Source organism: Manis pentadactyla, chromosome 12 (genome assembly GCF_030020395.1).
Source record: "Manis pentadactyla isolate mManPen7 chromosome 12, mManPen7.hap1, whole genome shotgun sequence".
Lineage (NCBI taxonomy): Eukaryota > Metazoa > Chordata > Mammalia > Pholidota > Manidae > Manis > Manis pentadactyla.
The window spans coordinates 107,821,018-107,848,551 of record NC_080030.1 but is presented as its reverse complement, the minus strand read 5'-3'; the positions used below and the strand labels follow the sequence as shown (position 1 = coordinate 107,848,551).

Sequence of the window (27,534 nt, the reverse complement as noted above, 5' to 3'; positions counted from 1 at the left end):
GCGGCCCGCGCCCGAGGAAGCCGGAAGCGGCCGCGGTCCTGCGCAGCAGACGGCGCGGCGCCGGCGGTGGCGGTCGCGGTGGCGGCCCGGGGCCTTCGCGCTGCCATGGATGCGGGCGCGACGGCCGCGCTGCTGCCCGGGCTGCTGCTCCTGCCGCTGCTGTGCCCAGGGCCGGCCCGGGGCGCGCTCCCCTGGGGCGGCGCGCGTGGGCTCGTCCACGGCCTCCTGCCGGAGCGGCAGCTGTGGGAGGCGGAGGACTGGTCGCTGGCCCTGCTGCAGGGCGGGGGGCTGGGGCCGCGCTCGCTGCCCACGGACCTGCCGGACCCGGATCCCGAGTGCCGGGAGCTGCTGCTGGACTTCGCCCGCAGCAGCGCGGAGCTGACCCGGTGTCTGGTGCGCAGCGCGCGGCCGGTGCGCCTCTGTCAGACGTGCTACCCGCTCTTCCAGCAGGTTGCCCGCAAGATGGACAACATCAGCCGAGCTGTCGGGGTGGGTGGAAGGGCACAGCCAGGGCCTCCGGCGTGGAGGGGTGTGGGGGGTGTGGGGGGTGTGGGGATCGTTCACTGCGGGGACCTCACTTTCCCCATTTGTGAGACAAAGGGGTTGGACTGGGACTGGAGTTTGGGACATCAGGAAAGTGGGGCATTAGAGGGCTTGGGGTTTGGGATTTTCCTTCATGGCTGCTGTTGGGCAAGCTCTTGGTGCATATTCACAGATAGGTGTGACCAGCTTTCTAGGGCTCCTGCACTCCTAACCCTATTTTTCCTTCCCCGCTTTTACCCCCTCTTTCCCGCTTGCCACAATTTCCTCCCATCTCCACCCGAATTCCTAGGGAGGATCCTTCCTGAAACCCCAAGTGGAGTGGGGCAACCTGTGTGGTAGTGGTTAGGAGCTTGAGCTTTGCAGTGAGTTTTCAGATCCCCTACTTTTTAGCAGTTTGCCCTTGGATTAGTTATCTTAGAGTCTTAGTTTCCTCCTCTGTAAAATGGAGAAAAACAACTGCGTGGTGTGGCTGTTCAAAGGGTTAAAAGAACTGTTGAGAGTTCGTGGGCAGTCTGGGGCCCGTTGACCAGGAGTCTGATTCTACCCCACGTTTTGGGATATGTTCTGGGCAAGTTACTTAAATTCTCTGCCTGTTTTCTCAATTGTGAGATGGGAATGCAAGGAACTCTTAGAAAAATGGCATCTATTAATGGTTCTCAGGGAATGGGAACTACGATTTTAGACAGTGGTCAATCTGCCCTCCATTCTTGGTACCTTAGAGCTTTTCCGTTCATGTGGTGCGTGCTGTTAGGGATTTAATAATGATAAAAAAAAGGTACAGAAGACATGTCCCTGCATCTAAGAAACGTACAGGGTCTAGAGTAGGAAAGGATTAGACTGTCAGGGCTGGTGGGAGTCAGGAGGTGTGGGCTGGCTGGGCCTTGTAAAGGGAAAACATGAGTGGCGTTAGGACTGTGGAGTGGGAAAGTTCCTCTTGTGCTGAGGACAAGTAGTCTTATGAAAATGCAGTTAGAATTATAAGTCATAGTTGATTTGACAAAATACAAACTTGTATGCAGTTGCATCCTGCTTTAAGTCAGCCTGATATTAACAGAAATCTTTTTTTAAAGACATAAATTGGGGGTTTATTTGTGTTACAGAAATTCTGTGGTCAAGCTTTCTGTAAAGAGCTGGTTTTCAAGGTGGTTGTCAAAAGTTCAGGAAAAATAGAAGTAAAACCAAAATAGGAGTAATTAGTAAAAGTTTATTGCTCACACACCAGACAGTCTCTGTAAACTGGGGCACTGAAACCAAACGGGGTGAGGCCCAGAGTATAGTCAGAGAGCAGCTTCGCCGGTGTGGAGGCATTCCCTGGTCATTCTTAATGTTGGTTGGCTACAATATTACAATTTCCTTAAATGAATGGGGATTGGTTAGTGGTCACCTCATACAACTTTGAGGAACAGTTTAAGCTGTGCTCATGATTTTCAGAGGCATGAGAAGAAGTGATCCAGGTCAGGTTGGCCTCACTTGCCTTGCAAAATAAAGTAAGCCTCGCTTATATGACGAAACTGATTTTGTCTGCTCAGGGAATTTTCAAGTCTGCTCTTCACTTCTGTTTGATTTAACCATTACCTGCTTTTGGTCATTCTCCCGGCAAGCTGAGAGCCTGACCAGCTCACATAGCGTCATTCTCAGCCCCAGGTGTCAGTGCCGCCAGACTGAAGCATTGCATTCACTTCCCCAGTAGCTGAGCTGTCGGGATGAGGGTCCTCTAGTCTGTCTTACCCACAGTCACCTCATCATCATAGACGTGGGAGGTCAAGTTATTGAATTTCTCAACCTGTCTAATTCTGCGGGTCTTTTGACTAGTGAGTGGCTGCTCAAAGGCCTTTAAAATCCCTGAGAGGATGTAGTGCTCTGGAGAGGTTAACAGGGTGACTATAAGGAGAATAATCGCTAAGGATTGAAAAATTTCCCAGAGCACAGATTCCTAGCAGCCAAGATTGAACCGACTAGACAGATGGGTTAGAAGCAGATTCAGGCTTTACCTTTTTAAGTCAATCTACATTTTATTTTTTGAGTCATACACAGCGTGATGTGTTAGCAGCCCCATATCGACATGATCCCCTGGGACGGTCAAGAGGGGGGTTCTGTTTCAGGAGGCAGTGCCACTGATGAGACTCCACCTAAACCAGGCCTCTGTGAAAGAAAACGGTTCGTTTCGAGCAGATCATAAATTCAGTGTCTAGGTTTGGAGAGCAGCCGGTTGAGAAAATGCCTAGATTTGAGTTTGAAGCATCCTTAGGGGGTAGAATGAGGACGGCAGCGTCTGTCTAATGGGTTTTCCTGGTTTGTAATTTGACTGTCTTTGATGATGTCAGCCGTGTTCTGTTGAGCTTTCTTGAGTGACCTGTACCGTAACAGGCATAAAAATTGTGCGTTTGTGATCTATTGTGATTTCTCTGAAGTTTACGAGTAGAGAACAAAACATCAAAGTAATTAATGGCTGAAGTCTGATGGTGGGTAGCTAGAGTGTTCTATTGCAATACAGCTAATTTTAAGACACACTGAAGCTAATTTGTAAAAAAAAGCCTAGTCTTTATTAAACTTGGGTTAAGTCTTATATAAAATGAAGTAAGAATAGTGATTTTATGCACATTCTCAAATAGGACATTTTAGTCAAAGCTTTGGTAATATCCAAAGGGCTTAAGTGGCTCCATAAAGTCAATCTTAGTTTTTTAAAATTGCATGGTATTAAGGAGTTTCAGATTAGACCTTTAAAGTTCCTTTAGGCTAAGAAGCCAAGCTAAGGATTTGTTTAATTGTGTCTGACTTCAAGGAGAACAGGTTCTTACTGAGCTTACATAAATACATATATTGTCTTAAAAAATAAGAATATTTAATACTATGTTTTGAATTCTGGAGGGATCAGGTAGGGAAAAGAAGATGTTTCAACTTTTGTTTACAAAAGTGTACTTTATCAAATTGCTGTAAGTATAAGTAGCCTAAAAGAGAGGAGAAAAAGGAGTGCTCTAAATTTGGAGAAAAAAACTTTGAAGAACCAGCAGTGTTTTAAATGAAGTCACAAAAATTACAGTCCTCTTCATGAATTCAGTCTTTAGTAATTAATTTTTCATTTGTATCATTTTGGATTAACAGGTTTATAAATCAGTTTTTCCAATAGCTTCAGAAATTTTTACTAGTTTGGTGTTATGATCTTAAAGTTATCAGAAACCTGTATCCTAGAGTACTTGTCAGGGTCTTTTCCATGAATATCTCTGAAGATGAAGCATATCTGCCTGTATCATAAAAGCTTCCAGAGTAGAGTGGATATTAAAACAATGACTGTGAGTAACAAAAAAATTACAGGTAGCTGTGGGTAAGGACCTAGTGAATGTTTACCAAAATGTGATGCAACTGAAATGCAAATTGTTGTTTCTGTGATCTGTTGTATTGTAAAATAACAACATCAGTTAAAACTGATAACATTTCACCAGGACATATACAATTTTTAGGAATTTATTTATTTTATTTATTTTTAGGAATTTTTAAATAATTTCTGGAACTAGTATTAATCATATATACCAATGTAAATATAATCCATGAAGGGTAATATTATTTTTTATTTGGTAGTGTTTCCCATGCAATTTAATATTAAATAAACTTAAATAAATTAATATTTTTCTTTTATAGGGAGAGAGAGCAAATCTTTTGACCTCTTTCAGGGGCCCTCTAGAAAATCCCAGTCAGTTCAAGGTCGAAAAGACTTCATTCAGAATTTGATTTGGGGACATTTGTTAAAAATGTCAGAATTTAAAACACTTGATTAAATAGGGTCACAGGTCACTGTGAAACAAAAGTTACCCATTCAACCAAAGTGCCAGTTTAAAGATTTCAAAGGCAAATACAGAAGGTTAGATAGTTGTAGAAAAACCTTAGCTCTTTTAAAAGAGGGCTCAGTTTACTTAAGGACTGCTGGGGCTGAACAGAGTAGTCAGTGCTGAAAGGTGACACCTAAAATCTGAGGGGGAGAGAAGGTACATGCAAAGAGGCTGCAGGCGTGAAGACTCTGAGGTGGGAGTCTGGTGTGTCCGAGGACTAGGAGGAAATCAAAGCAAGCACTGATGGAGGTCCAGACGAAGGCACTAGAGGTCTGAGCTTCAGGGAGTGGACAGGTGCCAGGTCGTGAAGGGCTTTGTAGGGGATGTTAAAGAGTTGTAGACTGATTTCCAGCAGTGCAGTGTTATTGAAAGGCTTACTTGTGCAGAATGACATGGTCTGCTTTGTACTTTAGGCCAGTTTGGTGATATGAGAGAAAACAGAGGGGACAGGTGCTGGGGAGTTTAGAGGAAGCATAGATGTGGGGACTAAGAGGCTTCTGCAGTGATGGGAGGAATGGATAGATTTCAGAGACATTCAGGAGGTAGAACTGACAAGACTCCATAGTTAATTGAATGCGGAGAGTGGAAGGAAGGAAATAATGATTTCCTGTGTTGTAATAGGACCAGCTTGGTGAATAGGGTTGCCATTTACTGAGATGGAGGGAGGAACCTGTTTGGCGGGAGAAGATCGTGGTTGATCATGAATTGTTGGTTTTGAGGTGTTTATGAGGCACCTAGTGGCGTCACGGCGTATGTAGTGGGACGCATGCTGTCAGAGAGATCCGGATCGGAGGTGACACGTTTGTGAGTAGCTGTGGTGTTTGAAACCGGGCATGATGAGCGGACCTGAAGCGCCGGGAGTGTCAGTACAGGCATGGTTTTGGTGGGGTGCCTGCGGGGGGGAGCAGCTCAAAGTGAGCTGAGTGGTGAGTGGGGATGAGGCAGTGGGAGGGGGACAGCACCTTGGACAGGAGGTGGGAAAGGTCACTGACGAGTCACTTGGGACTCAGGGGTTTTCTGTAATTTCTTTCTATTCCTTTATCCCTTCAGCCCTCTGTCTCTCCTTCCCTTCTTCCTTTCCTAAGATGGGAGAGACCGGCACATGTTGAAGTGCTGGCGGGCAGGGTCCCATAGCAAAGGTGAAGAGACGGGAGGGGATGGAGGGGGAAGCAAGGGCAGTGTCCTGAGAAGGCAGAGCAGAAGGGCCTCGGGGCGCCCCACAGAGATGAGGCCGGCGGGCGCGCTGTTGACAGGAGGACTGGCAGGCCTGGGCTAGAGGCAGGCGGGTCAGAGCTTCAGCGTGATGGCTCGGCTTTCACTGTCGAGGAGGAGGCTAGATCTTTGAGACTTAAGGGTGAGAGTGGTATCAGTCTCGGGGAGAACTGAGAAGATTGGAATCATGGTCTTCAAAGAAGGGGACGGGCAGACAGGAAGGTGAGGAGTTTGGGATATAGACTTGTGCGGACATCCTCTGCTTGTAACGCTGTTTGCCAGACAGGCTTGATGAAAGTGGATGGTTAGGTGTCTTGTGGCTAGGGTTCTGCTAAGTGGTCATAACAGATTTGAGTATTAAAAGTTCATGGTATAAACCAAGGACCCATGTGTCTTGGTTCCTTGCTAAGTGTTAGGAGTACAAAGTTAGGAGACAGGCTTTCAGTCCTAAGGGAACTTCTGCCCAGATGAGGAACCTAGACATGTGTGGGTGGATATCATGCTTTAAAACCAGCCGCCGGGTGATTGAGTGACTTACCCAAGGCCGTGTAGTGGAGGAGCCGCGCGTGATTCCTGGACGACAGTGCTGCCTGTCTCAGAGGTGTGCGGGGGCCGAGCCAGTTGAGCATTTGGAGCCATTCGGCTCTCCGTAAGTACATCAGTGGGGTTAGTTTTCACTTCCCTTCCATTCCCACAGTTGCCATGTCCTCTCATCGCACTAAACTATGGAAATAGCTAGTCTCCCTGCCTCCCCACCCTACATATTGTGACCCTGACCGATGTTCCCAAAACTCTGCTTTTCGTGTCACCCTCCTCAAAAATCTTAAACAGTTTACTACTGCCTGACTGTCATGACCCTCAAGACCCTCATAACATTGCCCTAACTTCTCCCTCTAATGCCTCTGCTTTTGTAGGTGCACCCCCCATTCAGCTGTATTGGCCTCCTGAATACTCCCCGAATACCACATAATCATTCCCACTTTCATCCGTTGATCATTTATTTTATTCTCCCACTTTGGAATCCTCTTCCCTTTCTCAGTATATGACCTAGTTCAAACCCTCCTTCCTCCGTAACTCTTTCCTCATTTCCCCCAACTACAGCGATAGATTCCTCTACCGAACTGCTCCACACACTGACCACTCACACAAATAATAGTGTATTAATTTTCTAAATGGCCAGTCATCCTCTTATGAAGAGTCAACTTAAGCAACTAATTACGCCTAGCCAGCTACACCCACCCAGCACTTCAGGTTGGCAGCGAGGTAACTAGATGACTAGACGTTTCACCTTCCTAGGTCCCAGACATCATGCAAGTGGTTAATGTCTCTCACTTCATTTAATACAGCACCTGTAGGCCTCGAGATTATGACCCTGAGCCTCAGAGTTGCCTCAGCTGCCCGAGGTTGTCAGCTGGCGGCTCAGGCTTGTCTGGCTCCTTAGGGTTCCTCTCTTTACAAAGTAATTAAATTTTTCTTCTATGGCTAATACTGCTCTGGAAGCAAATCCAAGAAAGGGAATTCTAAACTGTTTTGTTCAAGTCACTATTTTAAAAGCAAGCATTCATTTGGATTCACCTTCTAATGAGAAAACAAAATGAAGCCATAGAGGGTGGGTGGCTGTTCCAAAGTGAAATCCTTGAAAGCAAGAATTCGGCCTCTTTCCTCACCCCTGGTGGCCGATCTGCTGTCTTCTAGAGTTATCCCTCTCCCTGCCACTCATCCCACTATTTAATTCCTTCTTTGTGTGTCTTGGGGGGGTTCCCAGTGTTGATGGCATATTCCCTCACACATCTTGTACCTTCAAAATGCCAGGATTTGTGGAGTGCCTGGTAAACAGGAGTTAAATAACTTTGAAAGAGTGAAGGTCTGCAGAACTTAGTTCCTTGCTTGGGGCAAGAAGAGAAAGGAAGTAGACAAAGAGCAAATAATTTAGGAACTTGGATTTATTATTTGCAAAGCATGAGTTTCATTATTAAAATCTATGGAAAGCGTATCCTTCTGTCTGGGCACAAACTGTTTGGGTACAAACTGGGTTTGTTATGTTTCCTTGTGGATTATGAGATTTTGAACCAAAAATTGTCCAGAAGATACAACTAAATGTTTTGTGATTATTTACCCACCAGATCAAACAAATTATGTAAATAATATGTTACTGTAGAAAAATTTAGGCAGTGTAAAAGACACAAAAAATTCCAAAAAAAAATGTGTTCTGCTACATTTTGGTGAGCAGCTTTCTGGGATTTTTTCCTGTGCGGAAAAAAAGTAAGAAATACGACATGCATGAGATTTGGGCCTAAGTAGAGTTTGTATTATAGAAGCAAGTACTTATTTAAGAAGCAAAGACTTTTCTTCCTTTGCACATGAACCTGTTACCAATAAATGTTAGCTGCTATTGTTTTATTATAATTGTTCTTATTCATGGTATCATTCTCTGATTATATCAAACAAAATGTTAAAGTGCTTATCACACATATTTTAATTATTTTTGTAAGATTTTTTTTGCCTCAGGTTGTTGTTGGGGAAATCTAAAAATACTCAAGATTGTATTTTTCTATCTTTTTGTTGTTGTCGTCACAGAACACCTCGGAGAGTGATGGCTGTGCCAGGAGTCTCCTAATGGCGGACAGAGTGCAAATAGTTGTGACTCTGTCTGAGTTCTTTAATTCCACGCGGAAGAAGGCAAACTGCGCTAGTAAGTCATTCTTTCATTTTCATGTTGCAGTTACCATTCAGGAGTGCAGATGCCAGATTTTCTTTCAGTGAATTTTGAAAACGTTGAAACTAGATAATACTTTTTATTACTGCATTCAAATGATCTGTGATTAGCCTCCTGGTTTTATTGATGGGAACTTCAGAAGGAAGTGCAGGCAGAAAAGGGCAGCAGTGAACAGCGCGAGCTTTGCCGGCAGACAGATCTGGGACTGACTCTGAGCTCTGCCGCTTCCTCGCCCCAGCCGACCCGCCCTCGGACCCCGGGTGTGCAAGTGTTCCTCTTGGGACTTCAGTCTCCTCGTCTGTAAATTGGTGGTAATAATGGGACCTACCCTAGACAACTTTGTTGTTGAAATATAGTTGATGTACAGTATTGATTTCAGCTGTATAACAGGGATTGAACAGTTACACACATTACTGAATGCTCACCCGTCAGTGTAGTTACCACCATACAAAGAAATTACAATATTACTGGCCATGTTCCCTATGCTGTACTTCCATCCCCATGACTAATTTATTTTATAATTTGAAGTCTGTACCCTTTTATCCCCTTCACCTATTTCATGCATCCCCAATGTCTCCTCTGTGGCAACCACCAGTCCATTCTCTGTATTTATGAGTCTATTTCTGTTTTGTTTGTTCATGTGTTTTGTTTTTAGATTCCACATATAAATGAAATTATATGGTATTTGTCTTTCTCTGTCTGACTTATTTCACTTAGATTGTACCCCGTTGGTCCACCCATGTTGTTGCAAATGGCAAGATTTTGTTCTTTTTTATCTTAGAACATTATTTTCATTCTAAATAATATTCCACTGTGTGTATGTGCCACATTTTTATCCATTCATCTATTGACGGATGCTTAGGTTGCTTCCATATCTTGGCTTTTGTAAGTAATGCTATAATAAATGTGGGGTGCATATATATCTTCTCAAATTAGTGTTTTCATTTTCTTTGGATAAATACCCAGAAGTGGAACTGGTGGATTATATGGTAGTCCTGTTTTTAATTTTTGAGCAGCCTCTGTACGGTTCTCCACAGCGGCTGCTCCAGCTGACATCCGCACCGGCAGTGCAGGAGGGCCCCTTTGTCCCCATCCTCGCCAGCACGTGTTCTTTCTCGTCCTTTTGGTCATGGCGACTGACTGGTGAGAGGTGACACCTCGTCGTGGCTTTGCAGCTCCCTGATGATGGGCGGTGCTGAGCATCTTTTCATGTGTCTGTTGGCATCTGTATGTTGCTTTTGGAAAAATATCTGTTCAGATCCTCTCCCCATTTTTTAATCAGATTGTTTTTTGGTTTTGAGTTACATGAGTTCTTTATTTTGGATGTTAACCTCTTATCAGATACATGGTTTGCAAATACCTTGTCCCATTCAGTAGGGCACCTCTTTGTGTTGCTGATGGTGTCCTTCGCTGTGCAGAGCTTCCGTGCAACGTCACCCCATTGGTGTATTTCTGCTCTTGTCCCCATTGCCTCTGAGTCAGAGCCAAACAGTCACCGAGCCTGATGCCCAGGAGCTACTGCTTACATGTGCTTCTAGGGGTTTGTGGTTTCTGGTCTCACGGTCACGTCTTTGATGCATTTGAGTCAATTTTTGTGTCTGATGTAACGTGCTGGTCCAGTTTCATTCTCTTGCATGTGGCCGTCCAGTTCTTCCCAGCGCCATTTACTGAGGAGACCGTCCTCACCCTGTTGCACCATCTTGCCTCCTTTGTTGTAAACTCACCGACCATGTATGTGTGGGTTTGTTCCTGGCTCTAGTCCTCTGGTCCTTCCTGTGTTACTGTGTGCCCTAGCGCTTGGTTGTCTCCCAAACCTTTGTGTTGTCCAAGCAGCCTGATTTATCTTGATAGGTGCCAGTTGTTGGAGTACCAACAGCTGTGAGCGCCCCAAGGGAACCCTGTCAGCTCCTAGTTTCAGGCTGATTGGTAGCTAGATCCTCAGGCAGCAGCTTTTAAGATAGGCAAATATAGACATTCCTGTGGGACTGCAATCCTAAAGTCCACTGGCCTTCCCATCAGGTGATGTGGAAGTGTCCCCTTGGTGACAGGTACCAAAATCAGGCTCCAGCCGAGTGTATGCACTCCTTTCTGGGAGGTGACAGGTGAGCTCTTCAAGGCCAGGGGAGATTGCGGAGTGAGCACTGTCTCATATATGGCGGTAGGTTCCTTGTATCCGTGGGAGGAGGTTCGTTTATAATCTTCCTACACTGCCATTGAACTGCCTCCCCCATCATGTTACCAGTACCAGGGAAACTAATTCTTGCGGAGAACGACTGCTAAAAGGTGAAGAAAACATCAGAGATTTCTCCGGGGGTGAATTATGAAGCTGTTATCAGAGAATAGTGTTGATGTAGGGATTATGTATATGACAATTGAATAATTAGCAGCAAAACCCAGATTTGATGAGACCTTGGCTAGTTTTTGATACAATGTTTTTGTTCTTTTTCTTTCAACTTTATTGAGAGATGATCGACATATAACTGTAAGTTTAAGGCATAAAAATGTGTTGATTTCATGCACTTACATATTGTAACATGATTTTCATGGTAGTTTGAGGGACACCTCCATCGGGTCATATAATTTCTATTTCAGCGCCTCCCCATTGCCCCCACGCCCTGGCTGCTGGAACTACCGTTCTTCTCACTGTTCTGTGCATTCGGCTCATAGGTGGCTGTATGCACTCGGTTTATTTCTGGACTCCTCAGTTCTCTGCCATTTGGTTTCATTTCCTGTGTAAGAAGCAACCCTCCTTAGTTGACTAAAGTCCTGGGAAAGGGATTTATGGCCACTGTTTGCTCTGGAGGGGTCTGCCTCTACCTCCCCTTGAGGCAGATAGGGGGATTCACAGAAAGCTGCTTTCTGCATTTGCTCTCTGCATTCAAGTGGCCTCAGCTCAAAATTATCTTTATGGCAAAGAGCCCTATTTTAGAAGGGCATAGTCTGCCACCTTCACTTATGTCTTGATTCTTTAAAAATCAATAATAAAACAGTGGTTAATCAGAAGATCAACTAGAAACACCTCTTTCCCATATTTTATCTACATGATAATGTCTTTGCATTAGACTCACTTATTTGTATCTTAAAATTTAAAATGTCTTAGTTTTCATTCTTATTAAACTTAATTAAGCTGTTCAGGTACAGAGTTCCCACAGTTTTTACTCTATTTTCTGAAATTTGCCCTATTTTTCAGAAATTGGTGATTGTTTTCTATAAAAGTAGTTTCAAAAAAACAGCAGAGATCTTTATACAAACTCCTAATAGAGGCCAAATACTTGATGTAAAGATGTGTCATTTCTGTTATGAATGACTTAGTAGGTTTCTAGATAAGGTCTTAACTTGAGTCCGTACCACCTTAAGAATGCCTCTTGAACTGACTCTTCAGCCCTCACTGAGAAAGAAGCTACGCTAATCTGGCCTTGATGAGGCTGCATTGATTATCTGAGATGAGGAAAATTCATAATGGCCACTTTACTTGGTGCTTATAGAAAGCTTTATTACTACTAATATTCCTTAGCTTACTAATTTCTAAAATACACATGCTTCTCACTGCTTATAACCTTATGTTCCTGATTCCTGCACAAGGATAAGAGGAATTTTACTGGAGTTCCTTTGTTTTAAATCAGGAAGCCAGGGCCCTTTAATAATGAAGACATTCTTTAACCCTATTACATAAATGAACTCCTTTGTGCTTTATAATACCACTCTCTAATGATCACTGAAAAAAATTTGATGGTACGGCATTAATGCAGTAGTTAACAAGCTGACCAGCTATATTAGCTTTTAGCTTAATTTTCAAATTAAGTGAAAAGGAATGGCTGTCAGTAAAATAGAAGAGATTAGGTTCTTTTATTGTTCAGAGGAGCTTCCTTTATCAATTACTTTTTTTGCTTTCATTTATTTTTCATAATTATTCTGTATATTAGTTTTTTATATAAAGTTATTTCAGTTACATACTTTGTGTAGAGGAGATTGCCATTGCTGTCTCATAGTCACAGTCTTCACTTCTGTGCGCAATGCAGGGACACACCCGCCACCACTTATCCCTACGTTGTATGTCGGTCACCATGATACAGCTCATCATACACAGATAACACGGTCGCTGTGGGTGGAATGGTGTTTGTTCTACTTCCCTGCAAAATGTTAACCACAAAAGTGAAAATCTGTTCACTCTCACTAGCCCAATGTACTATTCTGTATATTTGTAATTGTAAAGCAGAAAAATTTCTGCTTTTATTTATATATATTCTGCCTCATTCATAAAAAGGATTCAAGGCTACTTTGTGGTCACATTAAATAGGGAGGAGAAAACTTTCTCCTCTACCCACTTCAGGTTCTCTGGCTGCAGCTCTGCAAATCACACTGGCCAAAGACAGATCGTGAGAAAGAAACCAACAGAAGCTTGTTAACATGTGCATGTGTGCGTGCACAAGGGAGCCCCCAGTGATGAGTGACCCAAAGGGGTGGTTAGAGCTGGGACTTTTCTGCCATTTGAGGCTGATCAGAGGAAAAGGGCTTCACTGGGGCTTCTGGGTGGAGGAGGCAGGTTCTGTGAAGGTGACCAGGGGAGGCACGATAAACAAGTGCAGGTCAGAGGCTTGTCACGCAGATTTAAGTTAGAGGCTTCTCCACTTGTAAGGGTTGTTACGTTGCTAAATAAATATATACTCTTGACAAAATCCTCTGTCTTTTGTGAGAAGGAGACTTCTTCACACGTGGAAATTTCCTCTATAAATGTAAATTTTATTTACGAAATGAAAACTGGCACCCTGTTTTTAGAGCTTTTTCCTGCATTCCTGGTTCTCAGTGGCCCTTATTTCAAAATAGTCCATATGCCCAAGAGGCATATTTTGAGGTGGCATATTCAGAACCCTCCACTGCCTGTTCTGTCTGTCTCTTAGCCATTGAATTCTTTCTGTTGGCGTTGCCACCTTTCTCCTGGACAATGGCACCAGCCTCCTGTCCTGTGTCTCCACTCCCAGTGGAGAGATGCTCTTAGATGGCCCTGAGTGGGTACAATATACAGTTGTTGGTTGAGATTAAGGGGGACAGGAGTAGGGTTGAGGACCAGAGAATCATTGTTTGGAACTTCCCTGTGGAGTAGTTGGTAGGACATCTCCAAGGATTGTTGTGTGGCCCTGAGATTAGAATTTGAATTAAGTCCCCTCATTATAACTTTAGAATTTTATGTAGCAGTATTCTACAGCCAGAACAGGGAGGAGAGAAAGTAAGTGGAGGCTGCCCAGAGTTGGAAATGTGTGTGTGTGGCACGGAAAGAGGGCAGGTGTTCTAGGAGAGTGAGATGGACGTCGCTGCCCACGAGGTGCAGGACAGGAAACCAGGCTCCTGACCTCAGATCTGAGAGGGTGAGCTGAGCTCACAGGGAGAGGTAAAAGCAAGTGAAGACACACACACACGTACACACAGACGTGTGTGTACGTGTGTGTGCACATGTGTGTTAAGGGATCCAGATTGGCACAGTGGCAGGAACATGGTATTTCATCATCAAACAGACCTGGACTATCCCTACCAGTATTCCACTTATGACCGTGCAACCTGGGGCAAGGTTCTTGTTCTCCCTCAGCCTCACTCCCCTCTGTGGTTAAATGCAGGTGTTTACTTTATAGCAAGCAGGACAACTTCTGAGATACGGAGTTGTAAAAATACCAATGCCTTTTCTTCTCTTTATAATGATGCATGGTTTAGTCTTTTCACTGTTTCTGTTGTCAAATTGACTGGTCCTAGAAATATTGAACTTGTTTGCTATTATAATTAAAAGTAGCAAAGTTATCTTGAAAAAGTCAAGATAAAGAATAGATTCATCAAAGAAGAGAGAATAGATAATAAATCTTGCTATATTCATACACAGAAAACAGTTGAAAGAAATGAAATTGAGCTAATGCTAAACAGGAGAATCAAGTTGCAGAGGAATGTCATTTATGTAAGATTTTTAAAACCATGTAAAACAATTATATTTATTTCCATACTTTAGTTGAGCCCCTTTATCAGTATTTTAGGCAAAATTCTCACCAGCTTGTATGTATCTCTAGTGCCAACCTGACAACACAAAAAGCAAATTTAAAAAGGCTGCCCTGTTAGATGCAGCAAGTGACCCATTAGTGAAGGTAGAGGTGACACAGAACTACTAAACTTGACACAGAAAAGGATAAAAAATCGTGTGAATTTAGGTAAAATTAATGCAGGATAGTCTTATGCCTAAATAGCATTGAGTACCTCCATTAAGGCAGCATTTAATAATTGATGTTCATCATTGAAATTTCACACCATCAAAAATCAATTTAAATTTTATTTGGTGTATTGTTTTTATAAAGAGAGCTGTGATTATCTTAAGACTTTCATGAAAATGGTTATGGTGTAAAAAAAATCTTAGAAACTATAAGAGAGAAGCTTCACGTATTTGGAAAATTCTTTTATGTGGAACACTGCATACTTGTTTGAATCTAGAATTATAGTGCAAAACAGAAAGTGATAGCCTGAGAGATAAATGACAATATATAATTGTTTGAGATATGTGAACATACTTCTTTGGTTTTTTGACAGATTGTTTAACGAACAAAGGTGAAGAATTATCAAACACCACAGTGTACTTCCTCAATCTGTTTAATCACACCTTAAGCTGCTTTGAGCATAACCTTCAGGTATTTCATTTATGAAACTTGAAATTAAAATGCTGCCTTGTACAAATGAATAATAAATAATTCTAATTTTTTTAGCATTGTTGATATTTATATATACATATAATGTAGAGGAGTTAGTGCTTCTATTACTACCCGTAGGCAATCATCAAAATGTCGGTTTTCTTATTTGTAAGGTTGGGATAGATAGTAAGGTCTACCCTGCCTGCCTGCAAGTATTCTGTGGTGAGGATCCAATGAGATAATGAACGTGAGCACGTTAACTGAGTCGTGATTGTTAAATAAAAACCCAGTGTTGTTCTGACCAATTTATCTTGACTTTGGTTGTGCGGTGAGGTGTTAGCTGGGCAGCATCATCCTGTCTCTGCAGGAAGCTGATTCTGTGCCTCCACCCTTGCTTAAATATATTTTACTTATTTTAAAAAGCACTGTTTAGTAAACTGACTTTGAGTGTGAATTATAAAAGGTAGCTTTTTAATTTATATTTATTTATTTATTACTTATTTTTATTAAGGTATGATTGATATACACTCTTATGAAGGTTTCACATGAAAAACAATGTGGTTACTACATTTACCCATATTACCAAGTCCCCACCCACACCCCAGTGCAGTCACTGTCCATCAGTGTAGTAAGATGCCACAGATTCAGTATATGCCTTCTCTGTGCTGCACTGTTCTCTGATTCCCCCCCCCACCATGTGTACTAAACATAATACCCCTCAGTCCCCTTCTCCCTCCCTCCCCACCCACCCTCCCACACTGCTCCCCTTTGGTAACCACTAGTTCATTCTTGGAGTCTCTGAGTCTGCTGCCATTTTGTTCCTTCAGTTTTGCTTCATTGTTATACTCCACAAATGAGGGAAATCATTTGGCATTTGTCTTTCTCTGCCTGGCTTATTTCACTGAGCATAATGTCCTCCAGCTCCATCCATGTTGTTGCAAATGGTAGAATCTGTTTCTTTTTTACTGCTGAATAGTATTCCATTGTGTATATGTACCACATCTTCTTTATCCATTCATCTACTGATGGACACTTAGGTTGCTTCCATTTCTTGACTATTGTAACTAGTGATGCGATAAACAGAGGGGTGCATCTGTCTTTTTGAAGCTGGGATCTTATTTTCTTTGGGTAAATTCCTAGGAGTGGAATTACTGGGTCAAATGGTATTTCTATTTTGAGTTTTTTGAGGAACTTCCATATTGCTTTCCACAATGGTTGCACCAATTTACATTCCCACCAGCAGAGTAGGAGGGTTCCCCTTTCTCTGCATCCTTACCAGCATCTGTTGTTGTCTTTTGGATGTTGGCCATCCTATCTGGTGTGAGGTGATGTCTCATTGTGGTTTTAACTTGGATTTCCCTGATGATTAGCGATCTGGAACATCTTTTCATGTGTCTGTTTGCCATTTGTATTTCTTCTTTAGAAGTGTCTGTTCAGGTCTGCTACCTATTTCTTAATTGAGTTATTTTTGTTTTGGGTGTTGAGGCCTATGAGTTCTTTATATATTTTGGATGTTAACTCCTCATATATCATGAATATACCTGTATTGTGGGATTTTGTTCTGCTGATGGTGTCCTTTGCTGTATAGAAGCTTTTCAGTGTGATGGCCATTTTGACAGTATTAATTCCTCCTATCCAGGAGCACAGGCTAGATTTCCATTTATTGGTGTCTTCTTTGATTTGTCTCATGAGTGTCATATGGTTTTCAGGTAAAGGTCTTTCACCTCCTTGTTTAGGTTTATTCCTAGATTTTAAAATTCTTTTTGATACAATTTCGAGTTGTTTCCTGATTTCTCTTTCTTCTAGTTCATTGTTAGTGTATAGGAAAGTGACAGATTTCTGTGTATTAATTTTATATACTGAAACTTTGCTGAATTCAGTTATTAGTTGTAATAGTTTATTGGTGGAGTCTTCAGGGGTTTTTATGTATAATACCATAGCATCTGCAATAGTGACAGTTTAATTCCTTCCTTACCAACCTGGATGCCTTTTATATCTTTGTGTTGTTTGATTTCCTTGGGTAGGACCTCCAGTACCACGTTGAATAAAAGTGGGGAGAGTGGGCATCCTTGTCTTGTTCCCAATCTTAGAGGAAAAGTTTTTTTGCTGTTAAGTATGATGTTGGCTGTGGGTTTGTCATATATGGCCTATATTATGTTGAGGTTCATACCCACTATACCCATTTTGTTAAAGAGTTTTTATCATGAATGGATGTTGAATTTTGTCAAATGCTTTTTCAGCATCTGTTGAGATGATGATGTGATTTTTATCTTTTTTATTATTGTGATGTATGATTTTGATTGATTTATGAATATTGTACTATCCTTGCATTCCTGGAATGAATCCCACTTGGTTGTGATGGATGACCTTTTTGATGTATTTTTGAGTTTGGTTTGCTAATATTTTGTTGAGTGTTTTTGCATCTGTGCTCATCAGGGATACTGGTCTATAATTTTCTTTTTTTGTGGTGTCTTTGGTTTGGTATTAGAGTGATGCTGGCCTTGTAGAATGAGTTTGGAAGTATTCCCTCCTCTTCTACTTTTTGGAAAACTTTAAGAAAGATAGGTAATAGCTCTTCTTTAAATGTTTGGTAGAATTCAGCTGTGAAGCCATCTGGACATGGAATTTTGTTTTAGGTAGTTTTTTGATTACCAATTCAACTTCATTGCTGGTAATTGACTGTTCAGTTTTTCTGTTTCTTCCTGGGTCAGTCTTGGAAAATTGTATTTTTCTAGAAAGTTATCCATTTCTTCTAGGCTGTCCAATTTATTGGCATATAATTTTTCATAGTATTCTCTAATAATTCTCTGTATTTCTATGGTGTCAGTTGTGATTATTCCTTCTTTGTTTCTGATTTTGTTTAATGTGTGTAGACTGTTTTTTTTTTTTCTTGATAAGGCTGGCTAGGGGTTTATCTATTTTGTTTATTTTTCTCAAAGAACCAGCTGCTTGTTTCACTGGTTTTTTCCTGTTGTTTTATTCTTCTCTGTTTTATTTTTTTCTCCTCTGATCTTAACTATTTCCCTCCTTCTACTAACTTTGGGCTTCATTTGTTGTTCTTTTTCTAGTTTCTTTAATTGTGAGTTTAAAATGTTTATTTGGGATTGTTCTTGTTTTTTCAGGTAAGCCTGCATTGCTATGCACTTTCCTCTTAGAACTGCCTTTGCTGCATCCCACAGCAGTTGGGCCTTCATGCTGTTGTTGTCATTTGTCTCCATGCATTGCTTGATCTCTGTTTTAATTTGGTCATTGATCCACTGATTATTTAGAAGCATGTTGTTTAGCCTCCATGTGTTTGTAGGCTTTTTTATATTCTTTGTGTAATTTATTTCTAGTTTCATACCTTTGTGGTCTGAGAAGCTGCTTGATACAATTTCAATCTTTTTGAATTTATTGAGGCTTTTCTTGTGGCCTAGCATGTGATCTATTCTGGAAAATGTTCCATGTACACTTGAGAAGAATGTGTATCCTGCTGCTATTGGGTGGAGTGTTCTGTAGATGTCTGTTAAGTCAATCTGATACAATGTGTTGTTCAGTGCCTCTGTGTCCTTACTTATTTTCTATCTGGTTGATTTGTCCTTTGGAGTGAGTGGTGTGTTGAAGTCTCCTAAAATGAATGTGTTGCTGTCGATTTTCCCCTTTAATTCTGTTAGTGTTTGTTTCACATAATCAGGTGCACCTATGTTGGGTGCATAGATAGTTATAATGGTTGTATCCTCTTGTTGGACTGACCCCTTTATCGTTACGTAATGTCCTTCTTTGTCTCTTGTTACTTTCTTTGTTCTGAAGTCTATTTTTTCTGATACAAGAACTACTGCTACTGCTTTTTTCTTCCTGTTTGCATGGAAAATCTTTTTCCACCCCTTCACTTTTAGTCTGTGTTATGTCTTTGGGTCTGAAATGTGTCTCTTGTAGGCAGCATATGGATGGGTCTTTTTTTTTGTTGGGGGGGGTCTTGTTTTTTATCCATTCTGCCTCTGTGTCTTTTGACTGGTGCATTCAGTCCATTTACATTTAAGGTGATTATCGAAAGTGTTGGTCCAGAAGTGGAGGAGGCTGAGGTTCGCTAGCATGCTGTCTTCTCAGTCATATCTGCTGCCTTCATGTTAGGTCATACAGCTCTTTGGTGTCTGTCAGTGCCTTCTTGCTGACTAGACGGCCTGGAGGACCAGCCTGGGTGAGCGGCTGAGGGTGTGGCTTTTGTGCACAATCCTTCCCGCTGGAGTCCCCTCCGACTCAGGCACAGGCACGGGTGTGTTTTATTTATCCATTGAGAATGTGATGGATAAGAGCAGATATATAAATGACAAGGTAATTTAGGAAATTTCTGGTGTTTAGGTATCAGTAATTTGGTATATGAACTCCTCTGTCCTCAGATAACTGTGGCTAGCGCAATGAGGGTTTGCAAAGTTTAGGAGCTACTGGAAAGTGCTGGATATATTTTGCTGTGTGCTTTGCATACAAGGTCTCTGGGGCCATAGTACAGGCATAGGTGCCCATTTTACAGGTGGCGAAGCTGAGTCTCAGAGAAATTTAGCAACCTGCCCAACATCCCAGCTCAGGGATTTGACATGATGCTATTGTTTACTGTCCTGTAGGCAGGCCAGTAGCATCCGTTAAAGAGGTGTAATATTTATTGTGTGTATTACCTGTGCCTTTGACTTTTTAGGGAAGCCTACACAGTCTTCAACAATCGAGAAATTATTCAGAAGTATGCAAAAACTGTCACGAAGCATACAAAACTCTGAATAGTCTGTACAATGAAATGCAAAAAATGAATGCACTTGCGAATAAGGCTGAATCTGGAGTCCATTTATGCATTGACGTGGAAGATGCAGTAAGTATTTAGCTTCTGATATGATACTTACCTTGTTGTACCTTCAGTGTTATTATTCCTTTTAGACATCCACTGGAATCCACTTATGCTATCTTATCCAGAAATAGCTAGTTATAAAGTAGTAGTTTTAAAATACCCTGATCTGACACACTGAAGTGGAACTTAGGTGCTTTGTAAGTGCCTTGACACCATGGTGCAGTTTGTGTTTTGAGTTTGCTAGCGTGTGTCCTTTCAGAGGCTTGGGTGGTGGTTCTGGGTTTACGTTTCAGTCTCTTGTATACTTACTGCTAATTCAAGAAGTCTGTAGGTTTCTTCCTACCCCGTTGCTTTATTGCTTTCTGTCTACTACCATCTGAGAATATTTGTTTACATATTTGTAGTATGTCTCCCCTCACTAAAATATAAGCCATGTGAGGACAAGGATCTCGTGTCCTTTTTTCACTGTTCAGTGTTTACAGCAGTGCCTGGCATAGAGCAGGCCCTTAGTAACATGTATTAATTGAATAAATGGTCAACAACAAAAAGCTTTCTTCTCCCTTGCATAGCCTGCCTCTACATGGGGCACCACTAGGTGGCAATCATGCCTGAGTATTGAGGCATTTGGGGAAACTGAGAAATTATTGGCTAAAAAGTAGAAAGCTTGAGGTTAAAATTGATGAACTTACTGAGTGACAGTGACGAGCGTGAATTATCATAGCAGCTCTGAGTGAACTATAGTGGATCAGTAGTATTCAGGATTGTTAAAAGCATTTAAAAAGCACTTAAAAGTGATTTCTGTTTTTTACTGCTCTATTCCTGATATCTAGAATAGTGCCTGGCATAGTAGGCTCTCAGTAAGTAATAAATTCATATTTAAAAAATAATAGTCTATTTCATCATTTTTAAAAAAAAGGAAAATGAATACTGGCCCCATGATGTCATTGGGTTACACAGGAAGGCAACACGACCACCTATTTTAGAATATCCTTTTTGCAATAGCAAAACTTGCAGTAAACATACAGTGCACCATTTGCAAACCATATTGCAAACAAAATTCAGGCAAGAGCAGTCTTCTGCATTAAATTTGATAACTTCCTTACTTAGCTTATTTGACAGAAACCATGAGCTCATTGAAAGTCAGGTACTGCTGCAAGTAAGTGTATCTGTTTCTAATGTATGCAGCTAAATGAGAGATATTAATATCATCACATAGTTTCCATGACTCATTAGATATTATGTACTTAAAAAATTATTTGCCACAAGTATGAATCTTCCATAACATCTTAGGTAAGATAATAAGCATTTCATAAATATTATCTGTTGAAGAAAAGCCCTATAAAGTTGATATTTTAATTTGCATTCTAAAAATACTGCAACAAGCTCAGTGGGATTACCTATGTAACAACATGTAAAATATATTTGTTTTTATAAGCCTCTTCCCCTAGTTTTATTGAGGTATAACATTGACAAATCAACCTAATATATTTAAAGTGTACAACATGACAGTTTGATATATGTTTAGTTTACATTGTGAAAAAATGTCACACAGTCAAGTTACTCAGCATATCGTCATCTCACAGTCCCCTTTTAAATCTTTTTTAATGAATAAAGCCTGGTCTAACTATATCCCTGTTGATACAAGTTCTCTGTTTGAACTCTATGAAAGGTTATTCTTTGGACAGTGTTATGAATTCAAAATATGAAATTTTTATATGATGGTGTAAATTTACACAGTGTCTAATTCTGAACCTGCTTATTTCCCTGAGAGACAAAATTGTCCTCAACCAGCAATATATATTTTTTAGGGATGTATATATTTAGTCTAAATTCTGGGTGCCTGTTAAGTTATTAACAAAAGAATTGTATGAAATTGAAAGCAAATTAAATATAAAATAGAGTGATGTTACTTGTTATTTCCTCAGATGAACATTACTCGGAAACTGTGGAGTAGAACTTTCAACTGCTCGGTGCTGTGCGGCGACACGGCGCCTGTAGTTGCCGTCTCTGTGTTCATCCTCTTTCTACCTGTTGTTTTCTACCTTAGTAGCTTCCTTCACTCGGAGCAAAAGAAACGCAAACTCATTCTCCGTAAGTTTCTATTTGCAGTTGTTCATTTATCTATATAAAAACCTGTATTTCAAAAGTCTAGGCCTGTCTTAGAAATGATATTACTCTGAGATCTCAAGCTGTATTAGCCTAAGAGTTGCTTCAGATCTTACAGCTATGCTCGCTAGTGGAAAAGATGGGCAAGAAGTTATAAGTGCAGAAAATCAGAAGTCAACATAGAGCATTTTTCAGAGGCTTTAATTAAGAAAGGTAGATTCCCTGGGGAAGGTCGGCGACAGCAGAGGGACGGCAGCAGAGCTTTGCGGACCTGAAATGGCCACAGTCGGGAGATGCAGATGGCTCTTTGGCCCACTGAGCCGTGGCAGAGCCACCTAGGGGTGCCGCAGGCAGGGAGGGGCTACTGCTCACCCACAGTCTGTGGACAGCCTGGACTCGTAGTCACCAGAGCGTCACTGCCCCTACAGCATGCATTCCTTTCCTTCCTCGCCACCAGCGAGGGCAGACAGAAAAGCCCCAGTCGGAAGACCCCGTCTAGCTGGGGAGGAGCAGCCGCTGAGTCTCATCGGTTTCTTGTTCATCAGCAGGAAGAATGTGTGGTCTTATCCCTTAGTGATTTTAGTTTTTGAGAGAGTGCTTTTTGGAGAAAAAAGGCTTTGTTTTCTCTCAAATATTATTCCTAGTCTAGAAACCTATGATATAAAAATTCTGTCTCCTTTAAGTTTCTTTCTAGCACTTCCTCATGGTCTATTTAACTTCACTACTAATTATCTAACTAAAAAAAAAGGTTACATGTAGATCGGTCTGAAGTGAGTTTGTAATGTCTGGTCACTGTAAAACACTGGCTGCTACAGTGGAGAGTCTTTATTGAGGGCATATTCATGAAAGCTTTCTGAAGGTTGCCAGCAGTCCGTAAATATGTAATGACTTAGTCCTAAAAGCACTTATTTTGAGTAATAACAAAATATCACAGGACCTCACTACTGAGAAACTTTACTTTTTGGGGCTTGATGTTCTTTTGAAGATCAGCATCTGTTTGCCCTGCAAATCTATTTGACTTTGCAAGAGATACTGCTTTTGTTCAGGGTGTTTGTTTGTTTTCACAGTAACAGTCATTACCTCCCATCTGCTTGTGCAAGCCACACACCTTGTCTTTAATTCCCTCATGCTCTTTCCTTACCCCCATCCCACGTTCCCTTCCACGCGCCTTTTCAGTTCATCAGCAAGTACTGCCAGCCTCCCCTACAAAGACATACCCTAAGTCCTCCTCTCCGTCCCCACGGGCAGTGCCCAGCCAGGCCATTGCCGTCTCTCTGCCACACTCACGTGGGAGTCCCTTAGCTGGGGGCCCTGCTTTCACTGCTCGGCCCACTGCAGCCCATTCTCCACATAGTGGCTAGAATTATCTTTTTAAGTTCAAATTTTACCATGCTTCCCTCCCACTCGAAACCCTTCATGTGTTCCCACTGCGCCTAGAATAAAACGCAACCTTATCTCCAGGGTTTCCTAAGCCGCGTGTGGCCTGGTCCCCGTCTGCCCTTGGGGGCTCCTGTCCTTGCTCGTGCTGCGCCGGGAGGCAGTCGGCCTCTCCCTGCTCCTCTCCAGTGCCCAGCTCCTTCACGCTGCTCCCTTGCCAGGGTTCTTGAAACCGCCCTCCCTGCTTTCCTTGACGGGCCTCTTGACATGCGGGTCTTAGGTCAAAGGCTACTCACTCAAAGAGACCTTTTATGACCCCCCCAAGGACACACCCTTCTTCTAATTCTTCTGTATCATCTTCCTTTAATGGCGCCTAATCACTGGTTTTTAAGTTAACTTTTTCATTTATTTTCTACCCTATTTGTTTGTCTCCCCTGACTTGGCTCTAAGGCCTGTCGGTGGAAGGCTTTTATCTCGTTCACTGCATCACCAACCCAGAAAGTACTGGGCCCTGGAGATGCCGCGGAATCTCTCTTAATAGAAGGACATTTACTTAGGTTCATATTTGCTGGAGTGTGTCCTCAGAATACTGGTCTTGTGATAGTTCTTCTTATGGCCTTCGTAATGAACCTGAGTATAAGGCAGAAGCTTTGAGATGACCTTCCCCAGACTCGGCCGTAGCCTTTGCACGACACCCACTCATGCTTCACAGAAGCCTTGTCCGTGCGCGGGCTTGTGAGCTGGAGGAGATGCCAGGTGAGGGCACGGCTCCTGTGTTCTCACTCACTTTTCTCTGTGTCACCATTTTATGTGCCCCCACTTCTCAAGTCCTGTGGTAGGAATTAGGAATTAAAAAAGGAACAAGGCACAATACCTGCCCTCAAAGAGCACCGACCGGGGTCCCGGTACTGCAGCGGTGCGTCAGAGGCGTAGACGGCGTGGCTGGGCCACAGAGGAGGGGGCGACCTGCGCAGCAGGGGTGTTAGCGCTCACCCTCAGATGCGCCCCGAAGGGTGCAGGGACCTAGCAGAGTAAGAAAGCAGGGAAGCCGTAGGTGTATGTACCCGCTGGTATCACTGCCTGGCCAGCCTAATGCATTTGGTCATTAGTAAGAAACTAGATGACGTCCAGTAATTGTAAACATTAAAAAAAAAGTTTTATTTATTTTGCCTCCCAAATCCACTGAAGACTTAAGAAATAGACTTGAAGCTCAGGCTGTTTTGTAGTTGAAGTTGCCCTTCAGTCTAGGTCCTGGATGCCGTGTGGCCATCTTGCCCCGAGAGAGGTGGTCGGGGGAGACCTGGCAGAGAGTTGACCCTTGACCACATATCAGAATTGTCTGCGGAACTTAAAAAAGTATATAGATACCTGGGTCTCCTTGCAGACCTTCTAAATCATAACCTCTGTCCTAATGATGAGAACCTCTGAGGCAGAGAGGTTTCTGGTTACCCAGTGTGAAATCCTCCGACCATGGCACCATGGGCTTCCATTTCTGGAACATGAGAAACATTTGTGTTTAACTGTAGGCATGAAACATGATCGAGCCAAATGGCCATGATTTTCTTTATTAACCTAAAGACTCAGTCCCATTTGCATCATAATAAAAACTGATTGTACGTATATTTATAGCAGCCAGGTATGTTTGTATAGTGCATGTGTGTATGATAGACAACTCACTTTTCTTTGTAAGTCTTTTAAATGTATTTTTAAAAATATTACAGAATTCTTTCACTGAATCCTTTTAAAGGAAATTTAGATTTGGATTTCTAACTCAGACTCTTAAAATACATAATTTTATTCTTACACCGAATAGTGCTTCAATTTTTAAAGTAGATTATTCATATTACATATTTAAAATTATGATGTTCAAGATGATACAAATTATGTCTTTAATTTGGTGCTGCTCCTAACAAAGTCTATACCTTCTAATAAAACTATATTTTTTGAGGTTGGTAGAAAAAAATAGATTTTAATCCTTAGAATATTAAATTTATTCAGATTCAAACAAGAATTAATAGATGAATAGTATAGTTTATATAAAAATAATAATCATGTTTAGTAAGTTAAAATATAATACTTTTGATTTACCTAGCAAAACGTCTCAAGTCCAGTACCAGCTTTGCAAATGTTCAAGAAAATTCAAACTGAAGCCTGCAAAAGGGAGAATTAACAACATATCCCAAGGATGAATGGTGGAAGACACAGCTTGGTCCAAAAGAAGATAAACTGTGATTTGACAAGTCAAGTTTTTTTTTTAATAAGAATTAAAAATTTTTCTTTCCTTTTCCACCCCCATTTTAAGGGTTTGGATATATGTAATTTCCAGGCATAGCAATGTTGTCTGTTTTAAAGTGTACTTGTTACAGTAACAAAAGATGCAAGAACAATCTTTGTTTTATTTTGTAGGCATATTATTACTATTTGAGACTTCTGGTATCTCCTTAACATGGTATCTCAAGTAACAAAGTTTTTGAAAACTAACATTTAAAAGTCAGTTTTAGCAAAGACTTTGAAAAAGAAATATACTTGCCAAAAAGCAGCAGGTCCAAAATCTAATTTAAAACACTTACCAGTGCAGTATTATTGTTACGTATATATTTAATGTCATATATTACAAATAGTACGTAATTCAATCACTAGCTTCCTTTAAGTTATTTTTGAAACCATTAATTATAAACCTCTATGACAATTTTTAGAAGTGGGAACACACATTATATTTATCTTTGTAAAAAGATTGATTTATCGTAACTGGTTTCTTACTTGACTTTTATTAATAGTATTTTTTTAAAATTTGGTATCATTAATATACAATCAAATGAGCAACATTTTGGTTACTAGATTCCCCCCATATTAATAGTATTTTACACCTTATTTTTGCTTTTATTTCCTAAGTAACTTGAAGGCACTGGGCTGCTTTATTATATTCAGGGCAAGATGGAATCTTTTTACACAGGGATTTGCATTGTGAATTATATTAAATTATTTGGCAATTTATAATTTATTACTACTTTAGGTCAAATGTAGCATTATAGCACTGTATTTAAGTTGTGATTTTTTAAATGGAGACTTCGTCTTGGGATGTCTGGTGATTTTTGGAAGGGAGGGAAAGGAAGAGTAAAAACACTTAAGGTTCAGGAAGTGGCCGGGACCAGGGGCGGTGTCCACCCGCCGCTGCAGGTTCATCCGGTGGGAGTCCAGGTGAGACTCTAATACCGAAAGCAGTTCTGTAACGATAACGCTTGTTTTTTTCTGAATTAAATCTGATAAAAGTGATATGATTGAAATGAAGTGAGATATTTCACTATCAGAAAACGAATTCTATTTTGGAATGTTTATATCAACCTTTAAAAAAATGTTCACAATTTTTTTTCTCAGGTTTTAGTGTTAGGTATTTCATTTGTTAGTTCTTTCTTGCTTTCTCCATGCAAACAGGCTTTGTTTTAAACATTGGGACTCTGAAGACTACTAGTCTATATAGAAATAAGAGTTTGGTTAAATGGTACAAGAATTTGAATCCTCTCATATACTGTAAAATGCTCTATAGAAAGAAAAGAAAAGTGTTTTTATTTTTATTTTTTCAATGTTTACGATATATGCAGAGTGAAAGACGTAGCCACAGGCTGTTAGAGTTTGTCTAATCTGCTGTGATCCACTTGAAATACGCTGGGTTTGTCCTGCTGTCCCTGTTCCCACTGCTGATGCTAATAGCTGTCTGGATTTGAAGCACAGTTGAGGGCCACTGACAGCGATCTCTCATCAGTGCCTGTAAAGCCAGTTCACATGTGCAGAGCTGCAGAACGGAGTGTTCGATTCTGGAGGTGGTGACTGAGCACTTTTCAATATTACGCATTTGAAAAAACCATTGCTTTTGGATGTGGTTGTTAAAGGAGCACTTTAGAAAAGGAAAGGCAGCCTTTGTTATTTTTCTGGTTGAGTCATTGCTCTTGTTGCTCTTTAGAAGTAGCATCAACAATAGATTTCAAAAATAAGTATTAGGCATTACACTGAAATGTGTATATATTTCATTAAGTCATATTGAAAAATTCTTTGCATAGTTCTGAATTCTGAGACTTACGGCATATTTGTGTGCACAAGAACATCTTTAGCTTTTTGGACACTTAGAAATAAAGGAAGTAACTTATGGAAATTACAATGCCATATTTGATTTTTAAACACATTTTAAAAACGTGGACATCGTATTTCAGTTTTTCAGGTATTGAGTTTAATGCCTACTTTAGAAGTAACATCTGTCTTATGATTTGGTTGCAAATAAAATGTACCTTTGGA

The 27,534-nt window shown here is 41.1% G+C and overlaps 1 protein-coding gene across 1 annotated transcript; it reads left to right on the top strand.

The window, feature by feature from the left end:
• OSTM1 (osteoclastogenesis associated transmembrane protein 1) lies at positions 1–27,534 on the top strand. The gene is made up of 6 exons (XM_036902910.2): positions 1–489; positions 8,157–8,271; positions 14,854–14,951; positions 19,621–19,788; positions 21,690–21,855; positions 25,340–27,534. Exons 1-6 carry the CDS (start codon positions 106–108, stop codon positions 25,393–25,395), a joined length of 987 nt encoding a protein of 328 aa, XP_036758805.2. The 5' UTR covers positions 1–105; the 3' UTR covers positions 25,396–27,534.